At 39.5% G+C, this 20,715-nt stretch overlaps 1 protein-coding gene across 3 annotated transcripts in view; it reads right to left on the bottom strand.

Moving 5' to 3' along the window:
- LOC124115844 (nicotinamide/nicotinic acid mononucleotide adenylyltransferase 1-like) overlaps positions 1 to 20,715 on the bottom strand; it is a 58,042-nt gene that overhangs the window by 6,256 nt on the left and 31,071 nt on the right. For 2 of the 3 annotated variants that reach the window (XM_046476991.2, XM_046476992.2), the window contains exons 5-8: positions 10,352 to 10,482; positions 8,737 to 8,838; positions 8,094 to 8,152; positions 6,742 to 6,837 (exon numbers count right to left, since the gene is read on the bottom strand). In XM_046476991.2, coding sequence (XP_046332947.1) covers positions 6,742 to 6,837; positions 8,094 to 8,152; positions 8,737 to 8,838; positions 10,352 to 10,482 — 388 coding nt within the window. Of the gene's footprint in view, positions 1 to 3,785; positions 4,921 to 6,741; positions 6,838 to 8,093; positions 8,153 to 8,736; positions 8,839 to 10,351; positions 10,483 to 20,715 lie in introns of those variants that run through there. The other variant, XM_046476993.2, reaches the window with a different exon arrangement.

Genomic DNA, 20,715 nt, shown 5'->3' with positions numbered 1-20,715 from the left:
TTTTTTATGTCTAGGAAAAAGGAAAGCTGTTTTCCTTTAAATATGACCCTCTGGGCACAACTGTGACTGCCGAGAAGCCTGTGTTTCTCTCTACCATGTAAAGATTACTCAGACAAGAGTGACTGTACTCAAGCATTACTAAGCTCAAGCAACTGATACTGTAGTCGAACATTGGTATTTTGAAACCCTGTCAGTATCCACAGTGCAATTGTGTCAATACATATGTGAAGAATGCTTCCTTTTGTATCAGCCATTTTTCAAATAATGGCAGCACCTGATTTACTCTCGGTGTGACTACGGCAATAGTCTGCCCATATACATATATATATCAGGCTTGAGCAATAGTCTGCCCATATACATATATATCAGGCTTCGGCAATAGTCTGCACATATACATATATATCAGGCCCCAGCAATAGTCTGCCCATACATATATATATCAGACTTCAGCAAAAGTCTGCCCATATACATATATATCAGGCTTCAGCAGCAATAGTCTGCCCATATACATATATATCAGACTTCAGCAATAGTCTGCCCATATACATATACATCAGACTTCAGCAATAGTCTGCCCATATACATATATATCAGGCTTCAGCAATAGTCTGCACATATACATATATATCAGACTTCCCCAATAGTCTGCACATATAAATATATATCAGACTTCGGCAAAAGTCTGCCCATATACATATATATCAGGCTTCAGCAATAGTCTGTCCATATACATATATATCAGGCTTCAGCAATAGTCTGCACATATACATATATCTATATCAGGCTTCAGGAATAGTCTGCCCATATACATATATCTATATCAGGCTTCAGCAATAGTCTGCCCATATACATATATATCAGGCTTCAGGAATAGTCTGCACATATACATATATATCAGGCTTCAGCAATAGTCTGCCCATATACATATATATCAGGCTTCAGGAATAGTCTGCACATATACATTTATATCAGGCTTCAGCAATAGTCTGCACATATACATATATATCAGGCTTCAGCAATAGTCTGCACATATACATATATATCAGGCTTCAGGAATAGTCTGCACATATACATATATATATCAGGCTTCAGCAATAGTCTGCACATATACATATATATCAGGCTTCAGGAATAGTCTGCACATATACATATATATCAGGCTTCAGCAATAGTCTGCCCGTTTACATATATATCAGGCTTCAGGAATAGTCTGCACACATACATATATATCAGGCTTCAGGAATAGTCTGCACATATACATATATATATCAGGCTTCAGCAATAGTCTGCCCATATACATATATATCAGGCTTCAGCAATAGTCTGCACATATACATATATATATATATCAGGCTTCAGCAATAGCTCATTTGGACTATTAGTTAAAGTACCGTAACTAGATGTTGGAGAGAACAAGAAGTCCTGCCACACGTTCACTTGTTCTGAGATTTGTGAACTACTGGACTATGTCCATCTCTCACCCTAGTGCTTCTCCACTGCTTTTGTACAATCAATCCTGATATTTTCTTACTTCAAATCATATTCCATAACAAAGAAGTGAGTGGTATTCTTGTAAAAATATATATTTATTTCTGAAATAATTAAAATAATACTCAAGCACATCTACACAAAACACATACAGTGAGTCTACATTGATATGACACGCTATATAACAGAAATGGGTACTACACATGACAACATAGAGGGAAACACTAAAACAGAGGTAAAACATCAAATTCATGCTCTTCAACAAACTAACAAATGTATAATAATTGCATACAGCTGGATCTTTATATTTAAAATAAAACAAAACATAAATGGCAGTAGTTGTAGGTAACTTGATGCCTCTTGTAAAATAGCTTCAAACCATCAACTTCGTAAAATATGTGCAACAACAGGTCTAATTGAAACAAGGTTTCCTGGTCGCCAAACTTCATGAAGACGTTATATGAAAAATTCTTCTTATAATTACTTTACACTGTTTTGATACTGAAATTCATATCATCGTTTGATTCATTTAGTTTCATTTGAAATTGGCAATACGTAAGTTAGAAGAATTTCATTCTCTGTGTTGCAAAATAATGAAATTTTCTAGACTTCTGGCAGTATTTCGTTCAAACATTTTTCACAACCGAAGTGATATTAACATTTCTACATTTTCATGAATGTTGTTATATTACGCAGACCAAACTCCCATCAGTCTTCAATCTACATGTGTTGGGGATGCCAAATTTTCTTGGAAATAAGGGAGTTAATTTGGACAAATCAATGACAAGGGACAGAACTCTGGATGCAGTTTCAATAGAATCAGCAGTGACAGATTTGGCAGAAGTTGTATGTAATTTGTGCCAATATTAGACTTATTGATGATTATTTAAAGACCACATCCAGAAATCACAAACTATTTTTGTATGTGTGATGTGGCAGCAGAAAATATGCATGTGCCATTTTGGAATTTGTTTCATTTTTGATAATATAAGGTAGGTGGGCCAAATTAAGAAGAATAATGACATATCAGTTATTGTAATTACTTTTAATAATTTCAAATATTTTATTAATTTTTATGTCCTGTAATGGAATTAGCATCGGACTTCATAAACAGCGAACACATTTATCAAGCATACACTTAGAATACCCTTTCACCTGACTCACAAATGCCATTAAAGTTTGTATTTAATATCACCTAGTCCCTGAGATACAAAGGTTTGGCATTGATAAAATAAATCTGATTAAATTTTGGCTTTCAAATCAGTTTAAAAAATGTTAAAAATTCACTTATTTCAGAAAAAATGATAAATATGTATATTTACATACAATTGCCCGAACATAAGAAAAATGTTGAACGTTGTCAAATAAAACATTGCATGTATTCCTTATGGGAGATACTTCAGATGCACAAAACTGATATATAATTTTTATCCAATTTAAAAAATTCACAAAACTGAATTAGATGACATGTTACTCCTCATCATTTCAAGGTTTAATTTATCTTCATATTTCATCAATAACCAGTAGCATGTAATAATACATTTCTCTATGAAACTTAATGTTCACCCTAGTGATGTCACGATTCACAGGTACGCAGGTGCATCAACGGCAAACTTTGCACGATACAAAACCCAATACACTTAATTTGGCAATGGTCCACATTTAACCCCATATGGATTGTCCATGTTGATCTCGCATCAATAATATTAATAAGCAAGTACAATATTTTTAATTCCTCATAACTTTCTTGGTCATCTTTCAGATACAAAACCGGCCCCAAAACAAGACTGACCAGCTGTCCTTACTGCCTGTCATAATACAGTACATAAACTTTGTTTCTTATTATTTTCTCATTCAGAATAGTTGACTTGAGTCAGAGTCATGTTGATGAGTATAGTCAGTTGCCAGTTGTCTGTCTTTACCTTCATGAGCGAGTGAGTATGGTTTTAGCAATATTCCAGCAATATCACGGCGGGGGACACCAGAAATGGGCTTCACACATTGTACCCATGTCGGGAATCGAACCCGGGTCTTCGGCGTGACGAGCGAACGCTTTAACCACTAGGCTACCCGACCGCCCCTTTAACCTTCATGAGCAAGCAGCATTACAAATTGGCACTATAGTCCTTACCAAGCTGCCCAATAGCTCAGGTATCATAACGACTTGTAGGAATTTGACCTCTTAAATGGTTTTGCTATATGTTATCTTTATAAAGACTAGTGGAATAAAAACTGTTAGTTTCTACCACTGGCGAGTCTATGGACTCTCTTCTGAGTCTATTGACTGGGGTTTCAGGCACAAAATGTTGTACATGCAGTATCAAGATATGTATTGTATCGTGGCCACTGTATCGAGATATGATTCATATCGTGTGACACCTGTATCGTGACAATCTCATTAAAACCAGATCTAAGTTCTCGCTGCCGCAAAACAAAGATTTGAGGATTTCCCATAACTGGTCACGTCCGAACGACCTTTTGCAAACTTTGACCGACCACTGAAATGTCTAATAAGAAGTCACATCAGCCAATTAGAAAGCAGCTTTCTCGAGCTTTATGGCACTCGTTTCAACCTGGCAACTTCCATTTCCGACTATGCTTGAATAATATGTTGACACAGTTCTCGATTAAAATTTTGAAAACTGAAAAGACGAACATTCCGAAATGTCTAATATATGTTTGAGATTTATGGCAGTGCTTCCCACGTACTGTGCAGCGCCTCCTCCGTTCAAATGTTTAGAGATAGATGATAATTTTGACAGAATCAGTCGTTCGGAATACCCCATGTTAATGTTTTCGAGGTTGCATAATAAGAAAAAAACATTCTGACTGTCATTTTCATGATCTGGTAAGCTACGCTTTGATTGGTCGGATGAAAGGTTGTCCGACGTCACCCATAATGGAATTTTCCTCAGATCTTTGTTTGGCGATAGCGAGAACTTAGAACTGATTTTAATGAGATTGGTATCGTGACATCCCTAGTTCAACCATACTATGGTCACAATATGAAATACAGACTTGCAAAACACATTCAACATTCAAACTTAAGATATGGTATATAAATTGGTACAACTAATTTGATTTCATTTTTGATTGAAATATTTAGACTCAGTTGATGATAACAAAATTACAATTTAGATTTTTATATGTAGGCACTCTGACAAAACTCTTTTAATATTTTCTTAATTCAACTTTTGATTACCTCCCCTTACACAGGTCATCGATAACAGGTCGGCAGTTGCAAACGATCTTACTTTCTGCTTATGTGTATGTCAGGATTAAATACATCAACTAAAAACATTTCTAACAAGCTAAACAGGCATGAGACAATTAAAACAAAATAATAGTACAATTATTTGTTAATAAAATCAACAACATATATTTTAACAGGTACAAAAAACTTCATTCCTCTGTCAAACAGTCGTTTTATTTCTGCAAAAGAAACAAATGAAACATGACATATAGACAGCATGCAAGATATCAACGTTTCCTTTCAAACTTCTATTTACAAACCTCAGCACACTGATAACTGAACTAACTTCCGAAACAAACACAATATGCAACTGAATATGTTAAACAACACAAGGTACCATGCCAATTATCAGTGACAATAACACAACTGCTGTTCAACAATGCAAAAAAGTATTACACAAGCATGACACGATGCTAAGCAACAGTGACAAGCAATGGTACTGGGATACTGATTGTGGAGGGTAATTGAAAATTATCATGAGTTCTCTGCTCCTAAATCAATGTCAGGATTTATGTCAAAGAGAAATTGTCGAAAATATATAAATCTATCTTCCTGAGGCAATGAAGTTAACTGACGATAAAAGTCCAGTTTCCACCCTTGCCGAACTTTTCAAAATGGTCACTTGGTCCTGTTTAAAACAACATAGAGCTATGTCTGTCGTAAGTCAATGTTAAACTGTGAGAGTTACGACTAACTTAGCACTAAAACACTTTGTGAAAAAGGTCTGTTTCCAGCACACACCACAGAACTAGAGGAGTTACAATGGTCGTAATGCTAAGAAAACTGTTTGAAAAACATCCCATGGTCCTGTTTCAAGAGCTGTCATAAAGCTATGATTGTAAGAAGTCATGTTAAAATATGGATTATGAGTGAGTGAGTTGGGTTTAACACCGCTTTTAACAGTATTCCAGTTATATCTCGTCGTGTCAGCTTAATGTGGGAGGAAAGCCTGAAGTGATGCAGGTCTCAGACGTTTACCACTTAGGTGAAACCCACGAGCACTGGTATGGTGCTGACAAACCTAGAAACATAATTGCGGCGAACTGGGATTCGAACCCACAATCATAGGTTTCTGGCGTGTCCAAGGGACGCAACTCTGCAGAGCAAATTGCGGCGCCTTAGACGACTGGGCCACCCATGCCCCCTATGGATTATGATCATCGTAAGGCTAAGATCACTTTATGAAATTTATTACTTGCGTTTGAACAGATCACCCGTTTAATATACATACAGCTGTATTACACATTGTGCAATACCAAAGCGTGTGCTAATGTACAGCAGGAACAAGGTTAAAGAACAAATATTGAAAACTCTCAACATCCCTGGGCTTATTCAACGACATTACGTATAGAGATGATCGATCACTGAAAGGAGCTTATACACCTGTTGCTAGGCTGACGTAACATTGCATTGTTTCGCCAGTGGATCTTGCAACAAAATTTCACAAATTACATTATCGGGAATTGTGACGTAATTGTAAACTTTGCGGTGCAGGACCCCGTTCCACAAGGGGATCGTAGCGCCACGACACTAGATATATGGGAGTTATTGATAATCTTGGTGCTACGATAATTTTCTGGAAAGGAACCCTGAATTCTTATCGTGGGCCGTTGCATGGTATTAAATTAATACGTGTCAACTTTTGACGTGTTTGAAGTATAGTTTTGTTAAACTCAATTTGATCATGCTGTGGATCGCGTAGATCGCCTATATTCACACATGACATTGAAATTCTAAAAAATAGTTTTAAACGGCAAGTAATAAATAAAATACCAAACTCGCTCCCGAGTAGTACCAACTGAATGCAACTCGTGAATAGTTCTGGTATCTGACTCACTTTCGCTCGTCAGATACCAAAACTATTCACTTGTTTCATAAAATTGGTATTACACGGGAGCTTGTTTAGTATTCTACATAGGTCACCTGGTTATTGCCAATATCAGTATCACAGTACCACTGCCAGCGTTACACAACCAACCAACAGTGAGTCACTTGCTTACTTGTCAGGCAGGCCATACAGCTCGTACTCCTTGATGTGATGGATCACCGCATCCTGCAGCAGGAACTTCACACTTTCACCTCGCCTCAGGGCTCGTCTACAAACACACGGGAACAAACGTGTACAGCTGATTGCTATTTCCAACTTAACTTTCCAACAAATACACACGGTAATCTTAATCTCTGCATATAAAACAATGTCTGGCATAACAAGACACACAACTGAAAAGGTAAATTATCATAGTTTCATGAAAGTGTAAATTTACATGGGCCGACCTCTATCTACAGAATCTTTTTTCTGGTCTTCACAATCAAGATTAACTACAGTCATATACAGTCGTGACAACAGGAAAGTAGTTTCTTTGTTTGTTTGTTGTTTAACACTGCACTCAGAAATATTCCAGCCATATGACGGCGGTTTGTAAATAATCAAGTCTGGATCAGACAATCGAGTGATTGACATCATGAGCATCGATCCACCTATTCGGATACAATGACATGCATCAACCAAGTCAGCAAGGCTGACCCCCAGATCCCATTAGTCGCCGCTAATGACAAACATAGTCGCGTCTTACGACAAGCATAGTCACCTAGGAAAGTAGTAAAAACATGTACATCAACACAAGACAAAACAGTGACTGTTATCGGCAGTCCAGTGTCTGTCAGATGCTGTGTGTTGCTGAAACAGGAGTGCAAAAAAGTCTACATTCTTTTTTCGACTTAACATCTCTTTTCCCATGGTCCCTGAAAACAGTGCGAGAGTGACCTTCATAGAATGACTTATCAACTTAGCAATTACTGTTCGAGTAATGTAAATTCAATGTTGCCTTCACATTACAAAGGAAAGAGCCATGTGAAATTTTATCATCGCCTACATGAACAGATTAGGCGCCAGTTGTGTCATTCTACTGAGATGAGAGGGGCATCTTTCAAGTCAACCATTCACACGACCTCATCCCCCCTAAATATTTTCTCATTGAAATTACATGATTCACAAGCAATGTCCAGTTGAAAAAACTAAACATATACAGAGAAGGGGTGAAATTTTGACTAGTCAGACAGCCATCTATTTTACATTTTTCAGTAGGCCTTTTGTAATTTTAACTGACCATGGGCCAATGTAATCGACCCCTGCAATGTAAGTCTGGACTTATACAAGAAGCCACACACACACATGTGCATGCACGTCACAATATAAGTGAAACGGTCTTGAATGTGACGTTAACCCCTCACCTCACTTGGCCCGAAAAGTAAGTCCACTTTGACGAAGGGACATCACAGCCTTACCAGCTGATACAGGAGTCTGTGAAACACTCGTAAAATCTCTCACCTCACATTTCTTCTGTGGACTCACCTTATCTTCGTAGAACTGATCTCATTTGTGATCCATTCAGTAACTATATGAATATTGTCCTGAAACAGCAGAGTAATCTCCCTTTAACATCATGACAGATACAACAAAGTCACACATGCCAGAAATAACTCAACCAGGATGAAATATTGCCATAGTTATTGTGGACATAATTCCAACTAGATAAAGGCCTTCAGCTTTGGATACAGTGTTATCTGAAATAATTCATCTTCACATCATTCTGGTCAAGACTAGCCATGAAGATTCCGGGGTAGAATAGGTCTTCAGCAACCCATGCTTGCCGTAAAAGGTGACTCTGCTTGTCGTAAGAGGCGACTAACGGGATCGGGTGGTCAGGCTCGCTGACTTGGTTGATGCATGTCATCGATCCCAATTGAGTGGATCGATGCCCATGATATTAATCACTGGATTGTCTGGTCCAGACTCGATCATTTACAGACTGCCGTCATATAGCTGGAATATTGCTGAGTGCGGCGTAAAACAACAAACAAACAAACAAACAAATGGTTAAGACTAGCCATGAAACTTATAACTGGCAACATTATTCATGGTCAAACTTTATGAACTTTGTAAAAGTATGAAACTGTTTATGAAATATAAAAGTATGGCATAACATTCCACTTACTTGATACTTTGATAAGATATCTGATTCATAGATGAACTTCCGGGGGTCGCATCCTTCTCTTGTGATACAAACTAGTCCATGTTTACTAAGTATATATTCTATCTGAAAACCAAAGGAAATCTGTCATACTCAGGATGGTGACAAAGTACAGTCACAAATTTCTCCTTTAAAAAAAATATATTTTTACACTAAGTCGCTAAACATAGATATGTAACCTCAGAGCAAGGCAAAATGTTATTTCCTTGCACTAAAATTGACAAGGGGAAACCCTAATGGTAACAGACAAGCTGACTTCATTCGAAAAAATATACTTATATGAATATCGCCGATGTTTTGTTCAACAACAAAGATTTATAAGGTACTCAATTTGCCAGTCCACAGGGACTGGCAGTCACATGAATTACCGCTCAAAGCCCAATTTTACCAGTAAAAAAATGGTAATTACCAGTAAACGGGAAGACTGCAAAAGAAGTTAATTTGCAACCCCAATTATGACGTCTCATTTCTCCATTTAATTATGAATAATTACATTGTAAGTGATTCCAGGTCATTTATTGGCTACAAAGCAAATATTTTTGCTTAATTAATCTAGACCCACATGTGGACGACTTGGCGGGGCTTGAGTTATTGACTAAATTATTATTGTTGATTTATCTATAAGATTTGACTTCAATTTGACGGATGGTTTGTTTAAGTAGTCTGACCTTTGATTGAAAGAAATGCTGAGGAAGGTGCCACAAGCTTTCATAATTTCATGATTAAAAAGTAAATAGTAAGGGTTATTCCTAGTTACAGTATCGATCTTAATGACCAATGAAATGCTCTCATAAAGTTTTATGTCATTCTGAGAACGTTCGGAACAAATATTGTCCTATTTTCAATCAGAGTTTTCAGCCCCATGCCTTGATTATTGTTCATAACATGATGATATTATATGTTGTATTGATGTCTTATGTTGACAACGTCGTCTTGTGTTTTTTCAACAAAAGGTAAGTAAGAACAAAGTAAGTTTTTTTTCCAGTATGCTTCAACATGGCGAAAGGGTCAGACATTGCATGCTTGTGACAGTTGTCCTTGTGTCTGGGGGTGAAGTTAAAGGCAGTATTGCCCATAGACCCTGGTGGGTAGCTGGGTGCGCAGAATCTATGCCCAATTTTTTTTAAATTACTGATTTAACTTTGAAGTTTTACTGCAGTAACCCGCACTGACTGATGCACAGAAGTTGCCTTAATTTTAAACACGATGTTTGAACAAATGCATTTTGCAGCATTATTATGTTTTTATTTAATAAAACGTCTGATTTGCTACATGCTCCGCAATACTGGCTTATTGACTTTTGCCATTGATTTTTTACATTTCTCGGGTCCAAGTCATTGACCAAGTCCTTGACCTACAGCTTTTGTGTCAAAATCACTGGGACTGCTAACAAAACAAATCTGTGCTGGGTAATGGGTGCTTTTTGTCATTCACTGACTTCGATTTATTGTTACTTACACAAGACATGAAGTTATCTTTTAAAAGTTGTCATAAACGACTCAAGAGAGAATAGTCTGGATTTCTGAAAATGAATTTTCATTTCTGAGACAGTAAATGTCAACGAAGGATGGTAACTCACATCCTCCTCAGCCCAGACTCCCGGCTCCCCGAACGACTGCAGCAGGTCTGCGCCACACAGCAGACGGAGCTGTATCGGGATGTCCGCGTCGTTCACTGTGATCTTTGGCGACGATGCATTGTCAGCCTCGTCTGCAACAAACAACCACTGATTACTGGCCTCTTCACAGACTTCACTCAACAAAATTACTGTCATCCATAACAAACATGATGGAGATATTTTGTATTTTGACATTATTCCTGTTAACCTCAACATGTTCAAGGTTGCATCTTTTGTCTATTACTGTATGCCTTGCCACCACGCACCTATCTCACCACCTTCAACCTGCCTCACCATCACATACCTGTCTCACCATCACACCTGTCTCACCACCTTCAACCTGCCTCGCCATCACACCTGTCTCACCACCTTCAACCTGCCTCACCATCACATACCTGTCTCACCATCACACCTGTCTCACCACCTTCATCCTGCCTCACCATCATACCTGTCTCACCACCTTCAACCTGCCTCACCATCACACACCTGTCTCACATTGTTTTATTTGGAGCAAGAACCTACAGAAAAAGAAACACACTGTATGTTCCTTTCTTTCATCACATCATGAAATATTTGTATTATTTCCTAAACACAGTGCTACAAAACATTCATAGTTCATGTGAACCAGGGGCAGTTGGATAGACAAGTGGTCAAAGCGTTCGCTCACCATGCCGAAGACCCAGGTTCGATTCCCCACAAGGTTACAATGTCCTAAACCCATAACTGATGTCCCCCGCCGTGATATTGCTGGAATATTGCTAACTGTGCCATCCATAAAACCATACACATTAACTCACATGAGCCAGATTAATTGAGAAGCGATGTACACACAACACAACACAACACAACACAACACAACACAACACAACACAACACAACACAACACAACACAACACAACACAACACAACACAACACAACACACACACACACACACACACACACACACAATGCTTCCCCTTTCAAAATTTTGATTAAAACATAATAATTTATTATTGCCTAAGAAACACAAAAAGCTGCCAACTCAACAATGTCTACTACAGTCTACTAACGAGTAACATTTCGTGGAGCAAGGGACATTATCAAGCTGGTTATATGCCTCTTAATCAATCATAGGAAGTCATATTCCCAGAGGTGAAGTGAAATTGGGTTTAACGTCGCGTCCAAGATTATTGCACGTGTATGTGTGTGTGTGGCTGCTTGTACTAGTCCGGACTGATGCCGATTTATAGTGCTAGCTCACTGAGATACCATGCCGCAGTTTAACATGAATACCCCACTCAGACACAGTATACTGACTCCGAGCCGACCAGTCCTTGTTTTAGCCCCTTAATGCCGAGCGCCAGACAGGGTAACAACAAGTACAATCTTTTAACGTCTTTTTGTATGACGCGGCCCGGGATCGAACCCTGGACCTTCCGCTCTCCGGGCGGACGCTCTACCACAAGACCACGGAGGCGGTCCCATATTCCCAGAAAACTGGTCGTTACTAAACACGGAATGGCCCGTCTAGACCAGCAAATATTATCTTAAATGACACGTTTCCACATGTGGCTGATCAGTTCCCTGTGTGAGGCTGTGATCTTCCTTCATTAATGGACATCAACAAGCCAAATTACACACAGGATGTCCACCATCACAGAGCTGCTTCTCCAGCAGCAGGCTGATTGTAGGGATGATGACAGTGTGTGATGCGGGCGAGATGCAGTAATATACAGGTACATGCTGTGTAATCATCGTTAACATCTGACAAGCTGAGGTAACAATGGGCTTAACATCACATTCAAGATTATGGTACTTAGATATATATATTATATATATATATATAGTGATGTGCCTGCACATGGGTGAGTGGCTGCTTGTACTAGTCCAGACTTAATGCCATTAAGTCTTTGAAAGGCATTTAGAAGTGATACATATAACAATGTGTGTGGTCTGACGTTGATTAATGAATAATTTGCATACTCGTATATGCAAGGGGCCGACGTATGGTTCTCAGTAGGAAGTGACAACTTGGAGACGATGGTTTGCGGTATATACAGTGTTACTTTATACATGTAGATATATACATACAAAAGACACTATGTGCCAGGTCAGCACATAGTGGTAGTGGTTGTTGTCTAGGTGCCCCGGAGCACCCAGCCAAACCCTAGCTAGGCTATGGGTAAGACCTTTCTTTTTTCCTTTTTTTTGTCAATCTCTCTGGACCAAGGCTTATATAGCCAAGGTCACCTGACATTTAGTAAGTAATAAATATAAATATAGTTCTTCAGACAATGGGTGTTGTAAATCAGTGGCTATGATACATATAAGAAAGAGAATTCATGGTTGTCAACTTTATTTTTTAGGAACCCAACCTTTCGGAGTATATGCTTACTCCTTCATTAGGTGAATGAGTATCAATTTTGTAGTGTTAGCCCAATGAAATTATAAACCTAACACTGGCTCCGAGCTGACCAGTCCTTGTGTTATCCCTTAATGCTGAGCAACGGGCAGGGTAACAAGATTCAACTTTTAATGTCTTTTGGTATGGCTCTTGTGACAGATTTGTTTGCGGTTGATGAGTGATGTACTGGAACACATTGCGTAATCATAGTTAGGAGGTGAGGTGAGGTGAGGTGAGGTGAGGTGAGGTGAGGCGAGGCGAGGCGAGGCGAGGCGAGGTGTGTCTGTGTGTGTGTGTGTGTCTGGGCAGACGCTCTACCACAGAGGTGGTCTCATAGTTAGGAACAGATGACCCTTTCAGCAGCTGATAAATGAGAACTTGGCAGAGAAGCAAATGGACACAGTAGCAACTTGACCAAATTATTTGATTATTTCTGCAGATGAAAACCATTCCTCAATATTTCTGGTTCGCAACTCTTAAAATATTTTGTTCAAATATTTTGGCTGGTTCTATCAAGCTTCCAGAGTTACTTCCTGGCCACACATTGCATGAGCGTCTGTCTCAAAATCATGAATGGAAATCACAATACCGAGCACCTAACTATCATCACATTGATGTCAATGGCAAGTGATGCCTCTATCATGTCTAGGCACAGAGATGTCCTCAACTCAACTCGGTACCTAAACACTTGCTATCACGGTAATCTGACCCAGAACTTTAGAGAAAGAACAGCTGTTTCATGTGTCCACAATCAGCCAATGCCCTTACTGGTACCCTTCTTAGGGATATTCACTTGTAGTAACATGACTGAAGATGAGTGGAGCTGTTAAGCAATCATCAGAGCTGGTTTTTATAATAAAATAAATCCAGAAACCAAAGGTAGATTAATGAAAATGTGGCATTCAGTGATAGTTTGCTGTCTGCTGATGCAGTGACCATGTAAAAACTCAGAGCCTTTAAATTAGTCAAGTGTACCAGTCCCTTTCTGTCCACAAAGCAGGGGAAATTCTGACATGGGCCCTACATGTGAAAATTTTAAATATTGCAGAGGTACACCCGCACTTGCCCATACAGCACAATGTTAAAATATCCAATTGTATTTGAAAATGTGGGCCTTTTATTCAAATTTAGGTGCTAAAAGCACAAGGCCCCACCCTAGAATGATGCCTGACAAAGCATGAGGTTAAAGTGAGTGAGTGTGGTTTTACGCCACTTTTAGCAATATTCCAGCGGGGGACACCAGAAATGGGCTTCACACATTGTACCCATGTCAGGAATCATCCCGGGTCTTTGGCGTGACGAGTGAACGCTTTAACCACTAGGCTTCCCGACCGCCCCCATTGGGTTAAAGTCAGACACACACTACATCATGTGATATTATCAATAAGAATAGCCAACCTAATGCTTTGGAGGGAGAACTCAATCCCACTTTTCTATTAAGGGAAATCTACCTGGAAATAAAACCCTGCAGTGACCTAAACGCAATTACTGCCGATTACTCTCCATTACTTCTGACAGCAGACTGGACACGGTCCCTACTGATGGACACAATCTCCCTTTATTTGCTCCACCTCTCCGTACCGGGTTAGCCACGAGTTAATCAATACCTCCATTATCATCATATGCTGAAATCACTGTACAGGAACTCATACACTGTCAGTGGACGAAGTTAATTACCTGGGACTCCATTAGGATTCAACATACAGCCACCATAAGCTGATACGGTAAAACTCCTCAAGTTAACACAAAAAAGATTTGTCGTGCATTTGAAGTGACATTTTAATCCGCGAAGATAGTTGATCTATTGGTTTCAACTTCCTTCTTGTCTCCATTCAAGAAAAAAAAGATGACTGGGAGTTGTTTATCATACAATAAAACACTGTATGGAGAATAAACCATGAGGGGGCTGTAGTGAGTCCCGAGTGGTTTGTTCTCCCTGTAGTGATTTATTGTACGATAAACAAACACAAGTCGTTTATTTCTTACGTGAGATATCAACATTATGTATAGCCTCTATAAGGATGATAATAAAAGGTACAAGCTTCATAAAAGAATTCCCCTATTTTAATAATGATGACTCCCTGAATAGAACATCTGACCTCGGCAATATCAGGAAAGTCTATTAGCAGGTGGATTAAGTTTGGTATTTCCCTCATATTCTCACATCGCTTATTTGTACCTTTTCTCCCAATTTTGGATACGATCATTCAGGCACTGCATTTGTTTTCGTCACCCAGCTACATCTGTGGGGAATAACTCACTTGCATCCTGAAAGACACTGAGTGACAAAACCTACATCCTGCAAGACCTTGCATCCTAAAAGATAATGAGTGACAAAACCTACATCCTGCAAGACCTTGCATCCTAAAAGATAATGAGTGACAAAACCTACATCCTGCAAGACCTTGCATCCTTAAAGACAATGAGTGGCAAAACCTACATCCTGCAAGACCTTGCATCCTGAAAGACAATGAGTGACAAAACCTACATCCTGCAAGACCTTGCATCCTGAAAGACAATGAGTGACAAAACCTACATCCTGCAAGACCTTGCATCCTTAAAGACAATGAGTGGCAAAACCTACATCCTGCAAGACCTTGCATCCTAAAAGACAAGGAGTGACAAAACCTACATCCTGCAAGACCTTGCATCCTTAAAGACGAGTGACAAAACCTACATCCTGCAAGACCTTGCATCCTGAAAGACAATGAGTGACAAAACCTACATCCTGCAAGACCTTGCATCCTTAGAGACAATGAGTGGCAAAACCTACATCCTGCAAGACCTTGCATCCTTAAAGACAATGAGTGACAAAACCTACATCCTGCAAGACCGTGCATCCTTAAAGACAATCAGTGACAAAACCTACACCCTGCAAGACCTTGCATCCTTAAAGACAATGAAAGACTAAACCTACATCCTGCAAGACCTTGCATCCTTAGAGACAATGAGTGACAAATCCTACATCCTGCAAGACCTTGCATCCTGAAAGACAATGAGTGGCAAAACCTACATCCTGCAAGGCCTTGCATCCTTAAAGACAATGAGTGACAAAACCTACATCCTGCAAGACCGTGCATCCTTAAAGACAATGAGTGACAAAACCTACATCTTATGTAAATATCCTGCATCCGAAAATCACTATATGTCCTATAAAACCATGCCACAAAACTTGCATCCTTGAAGATCCTGATTCCAAGAAGTCCCTATGCCCTGCCAAAAAACTTTCATCCTAAAAACTCAGGAGACTTTACCTCATAAAGCCAGCTGGACCAATCAATATGACAGACCCATCCAGTTTTAAACAGTTTTACCTCACACCGGTCACAGCCAAAAGACACTTTTGTCCCTGATGAAATGAGTGTGTGAGATTCAGGATATTTATGAGCAGCTAAGCAGACAAATACTGACCACTCTTCCAGATTAGCAAGTCCACACCCAGCCTACAGTCACCCCACATTGCCACACTCTAAACCACTTTAATATTCTAATATATCCATGCCTTCCCAGTTCAGTCAAGTAATCAACAGTTTCACCATAAAGGCAGTAAATTGAGAAAAGCTCTGTAAATATTTGTCAATAATTCACCAGCTATTGAATGAGACTGACTATTGTTTGAAGTTAATTTGCCAGATGATAAATAATATTTATAACATTGAGTAGGCAGGGAGAGTCATATAGTTGTATGGGGTTGGATAAATCTCTGGGAATTATTACTGGTAATTCTTGCAATCAGGACAATCTCCATCACAGAAATAGAAACAACCACATCACTGTTTCCAAAGAGGGAAATGACATTATTGTTTCTGATTCTGACATTGCCATGGTGATCATATTGGAATGTCAATAGTTTTATGAACAAATCAGATTTGACTTGCAAGTCCATCCATCCTGCATGGCCAGGGGCATCAAAATCTCAATTAAAAGCCTGCTCTTCACACAATACAAACAAAAAACAAAAATACCAAAACAATATTTTATATATAAAAAACAGTTGTGTATCAGGCCCTGTTCCACAAAGTGATCTTAGGGCTACGATAATCATAACTCACATATGCCTGTGAAGATCTTGGTTGGAATTTGTCTTCAGTAACCCTTGCTTGTCGTAAGAGGCAACTGGCGGGATCAGGTGGTCAGGCTCACCGACTTGGTTGATGCCTATCAATGTGTCACAATTGCTTAGTTGCTGCTCATGATATCAATCACTGGATTGTCAGGTCCAGACTATTATGTACAGACTGCCGTCATACAGCTTGAATATTGCTGAGTGCAATACGTACAATGTGTGAAGCCCATTTCTGGTGTCCCTCGCATTGTTATTGCTGGAATATTGCAAAAAGTGGCGAAAAATCCAACTCTCTCACTCACTCTGTTGATAATAATTCCAGTACACTTGACACGAGACTTTCAATATTTCACATGCTTTTTCCTCTTCTTACATCATTGCCTTAGACCCATCCTCTATAATGCAGTGTGTAATACCTCCATTCATGTATGACAGATACCTCAAACCCCGCTTGACTTATAATCACAGCCTTATGGCAAGCCAGAAGTGAATGGATGTCTATCACTTAATACCATATTATGTTATTAAAAAATAAGGAAATCAGGAAATTTAGGTACCGGTAATCTAAAAAAATATTTTTAACAAATCCGACTTAAGGTAAAAGCAATTTCTGAGGATATAAATTTTATACATAAAATTCCAGAATATTTCACAAGAGTGAAACTTGCTGTAACATCGTGAACATATGATTAGAAAATGACGTGAACCCAGACTAACATATAGTCTATGAATTCATTTATTCCACAATACATATCACTCCTCAAAAATTAAAACAATTATTTTTCCTGATGCTGATTTAGACTTTCTTTTATTCTTACCCACCTGAAGGCGGGGAAGTGTAAGGACTAGGTTAATTTTGACTGTAGGAGAGAGCCTTTTTGTTTCTCTGAGAGTGACTTAATCTGGACATGTTTTTACCAATCGCCTGTCACATTCTGAGACTTAGTCACGTTTCGTAATGCAGATAACCCATGCAATTTGTTCATTTTGTTTTTTAAAGAGCTAAAAATGTTTAGAGAAAAAATATATCTCATTTCGCTAAAGTAAACCGGTCTATATTTTGTAAGAATAAACTATTACGCATTGAGAGATTATCTCCTTTAGCTATAGGCGTAGTATAGAGCTTTATCACACACTGACCTTGCAGTGCTGTGCATCGTATCTTATTCAAGCTGTATCACTGAGAGTGAGTGATTATCTCCCTTACCCGAACAACTCTTGCAGTGTATCGTATGTTATTCAGGCAGCCATCCAGAGGTGAGGTGAAATTGGGTTTAACGTCGCGTCCAAGATTATTGCACTTATATAGCCACGTGCATGCACGTGTATGTGTGTGTGTGGCTGCTTGTACTAGTCCGGACTGATGCCGATTTATAGTGCTAGCTCACTGAGATACCATGCCGCAGTTTAACATGAATACCCCACTCAGACACAGTATACTGACTCCGAGCCGACCAGTCCTTGTTTTAGCCCCTTAATGCCGAGCGCCAGACAGGGTAACAACAAGTACAATCTTTTAACGTCTTTTTGTATGACGTGGCCCGGGATCGAACCCTGGACCTTCCGCTCTCCGGGCGGACGCTCTACCACAAGACCACGGAGGCGGTCGCAGCCATCCAGAAAGGTTCCAGGGAGGAATTTAGGTCAAGCCTGTCACATGCACTCAATCTATCTCCCTTTACACTGCTTTCACAACTTATTGTCCAACATGATTAAATATCTAGATTGGTTTTGCTTACATAAAATACATATATTCCAGTCATGGTGCAGGGCTAACGTGAACCATGCTATTCCCAATCGGACTGATGACATACTTCAGTGGAATTTCATCTCCTGGCCGCATACACATCCAGTATAAACATGTCTAATCATTTTGAAAGCCTGGCATCCTAGGACTTCTGTCTGTCCTGGGACTGTCATCATGTCACTGTTTGTTTATTAATATCTGTCAGTCGATACGACCTATTCATTTCAACATGGCTATGCATTACGATGTATCCAACGGGGAATCTGGCCAAAAATTGATCCTTCACTTGTAACCAGTTAAAAAATGTGCTGGTCAGCAGGCTTGGTGACTTGTCATGTCATCGTACCCCGACGACGTGGAACGTTACTCAAAATAACAATCACTGGTTTGTCTGGTCCAGCATTGGCTACTTACAGGCCACCATCATATATAGCTGGAATATTGCCGAGCGTGGTGCTAAACATAAACAAACAACATTGTTACAGTCATGCATCAAGCATTTCTTGTGCTGCTTAATCCTCATATGATGCGGACTATTGTGCTATCTATAACACAGCAGTGTTTATTAACAAATACTGAGCCATGATGTGTTCAGTTGCAAATATCCAACATATGTTCAATCTGAGCAACCGTCATGAGTTCTCAACGAAATCTGCAGTAGTAACGAGTGAGTGAGTGAGTGAGTGAGTGAGTGAGTGGGTGGGTGGGTGGGTGGGTGGGTGAGTGAGTGAGTGAGTGAGTGAGTGAGTGAGTGAGTGAGTGAGTGAGTGAGTGAGTTGTGTTTAACGTCACTTTTAACAGTATTCCAGTCATATCACGGCATCTCAGCTTAATGTTGGAGGAAAGCCCGAAATGAAGCAGGACTTAGATGGTTTGTTTGTCCTCAACAACACAGTGAAGCCCCAATAATAAACTAGCGTTACAATTAGATTGGGTGTAAAACAGGTTAATACAATATTAACTGAAATGAAAGGTTTGTTGCAATGTTCAATCAAGACGTATTTGTGGTTATAACACTGCCTGGTGCCTTGTGCAGGAAGGGAATTTGACTGTGACATATTTTGGTGACACGTTACTTCAGAGGATCTTTAAACATGTTAAAGGGTTATTTCAAATTGTATTTTGCTAACTATCAGAAAATGAAAATGTTGATGACTGTGTTTGCCTTTATCATCAAGTTTCCGAGGCCATTCAGATTTACTTGTAGTAACAAGTCTCATTACATGCAAATCCTTTACACAGCTCCATGTAAACTGTTCCAAATGTTCATCACTGCAACTCTTGAATAAGGCGATTGAAATCCCAGGAATAGATGTTCATCAAATGTTGGAAAATGACCATCAATCATTTCCATCAATTGATGATTTCAATTTATTAACTTCAACACAAACATGATCCATGGCATCCCACAGGGACTGAGCAACTCAGAGAACATGGAAGCTGATATGGCGCCGGGGCCACAAATCAAGATGGCTGCATCCCTAGGGGCTGTCCCAGACTAATAGTGTGTGACCTGTCCACTGATATTATTACCAGGTTAGAGTGTTACACTGCTGAATGACCTCGCAAGCTCTGACTGAAGGCAGCAGGAAGGATGTAGCGTGTGTTCTTTGAGTCTAGTGTGAGTGTGTATCTGTCTAGTGTGAGTGTCTGTTTGAGTCTGGTGTGAGTGTGTGTCTGTCTAGTGTGAGTGTCTGTTTGAGTCTAGTGTGAGTGTGTATCTGTCTAGTGTGAGTGTCTGTTTGAGTCTGGTGTGAGTGTGTGTCTGTCTAGAGTGAGTGCCTGTTTGAGTCTGGTGTGTGTGTGTGTCTGTCTGAATCTAGTGTGAGTGTCTGTTTGAGTCTAGTGTGAGTGTGTATCTGTCAAGAGTGAGTGTCTGTTTGAGTCTGGTGTGAGTGTGTGTCTGTCTAGTGTGAGTGTTTGAGTCTGGTGTGTGTGTGTCTGAATGACCTCGCAAGCTCTGACTGAAGGCAGCAGGAAGGATGTAGCATGTGTTCTTTGAGTCTAGTGTGAGTGTGTATCTGTCTAGTGTGAGTGTCTGTTTGAGTCTGGTGTGAGTGTGTGTCTGTCTAGAGTGAGTGCCTGTTTGAGTCTGGTGTGTGTGAGTGTCTGTTGAGTCTTGTGTGAG

This window comes from Haliotis rufescens, unplaced genomic scaffold, assembly GCF_023055435.1.
Source record: "Haliotis rufescens isolate VD_foot unplaced genomic scaffold, xgHalRufe1.0.p SCAF_12, whole genome shotgun sequence".
In the NCBI taxonomy this organism is placed as follows: Eukaryota; Metazoa; Mollusca; class Gastropoda; order Lepetellida; family Haliotidae; genus Haliotis; species Haliotis rufescens.
Note: the sequence above shows the minus strand (reverse complement) of the source record. Positions and strands in the feature narration are given on the sequence as shown.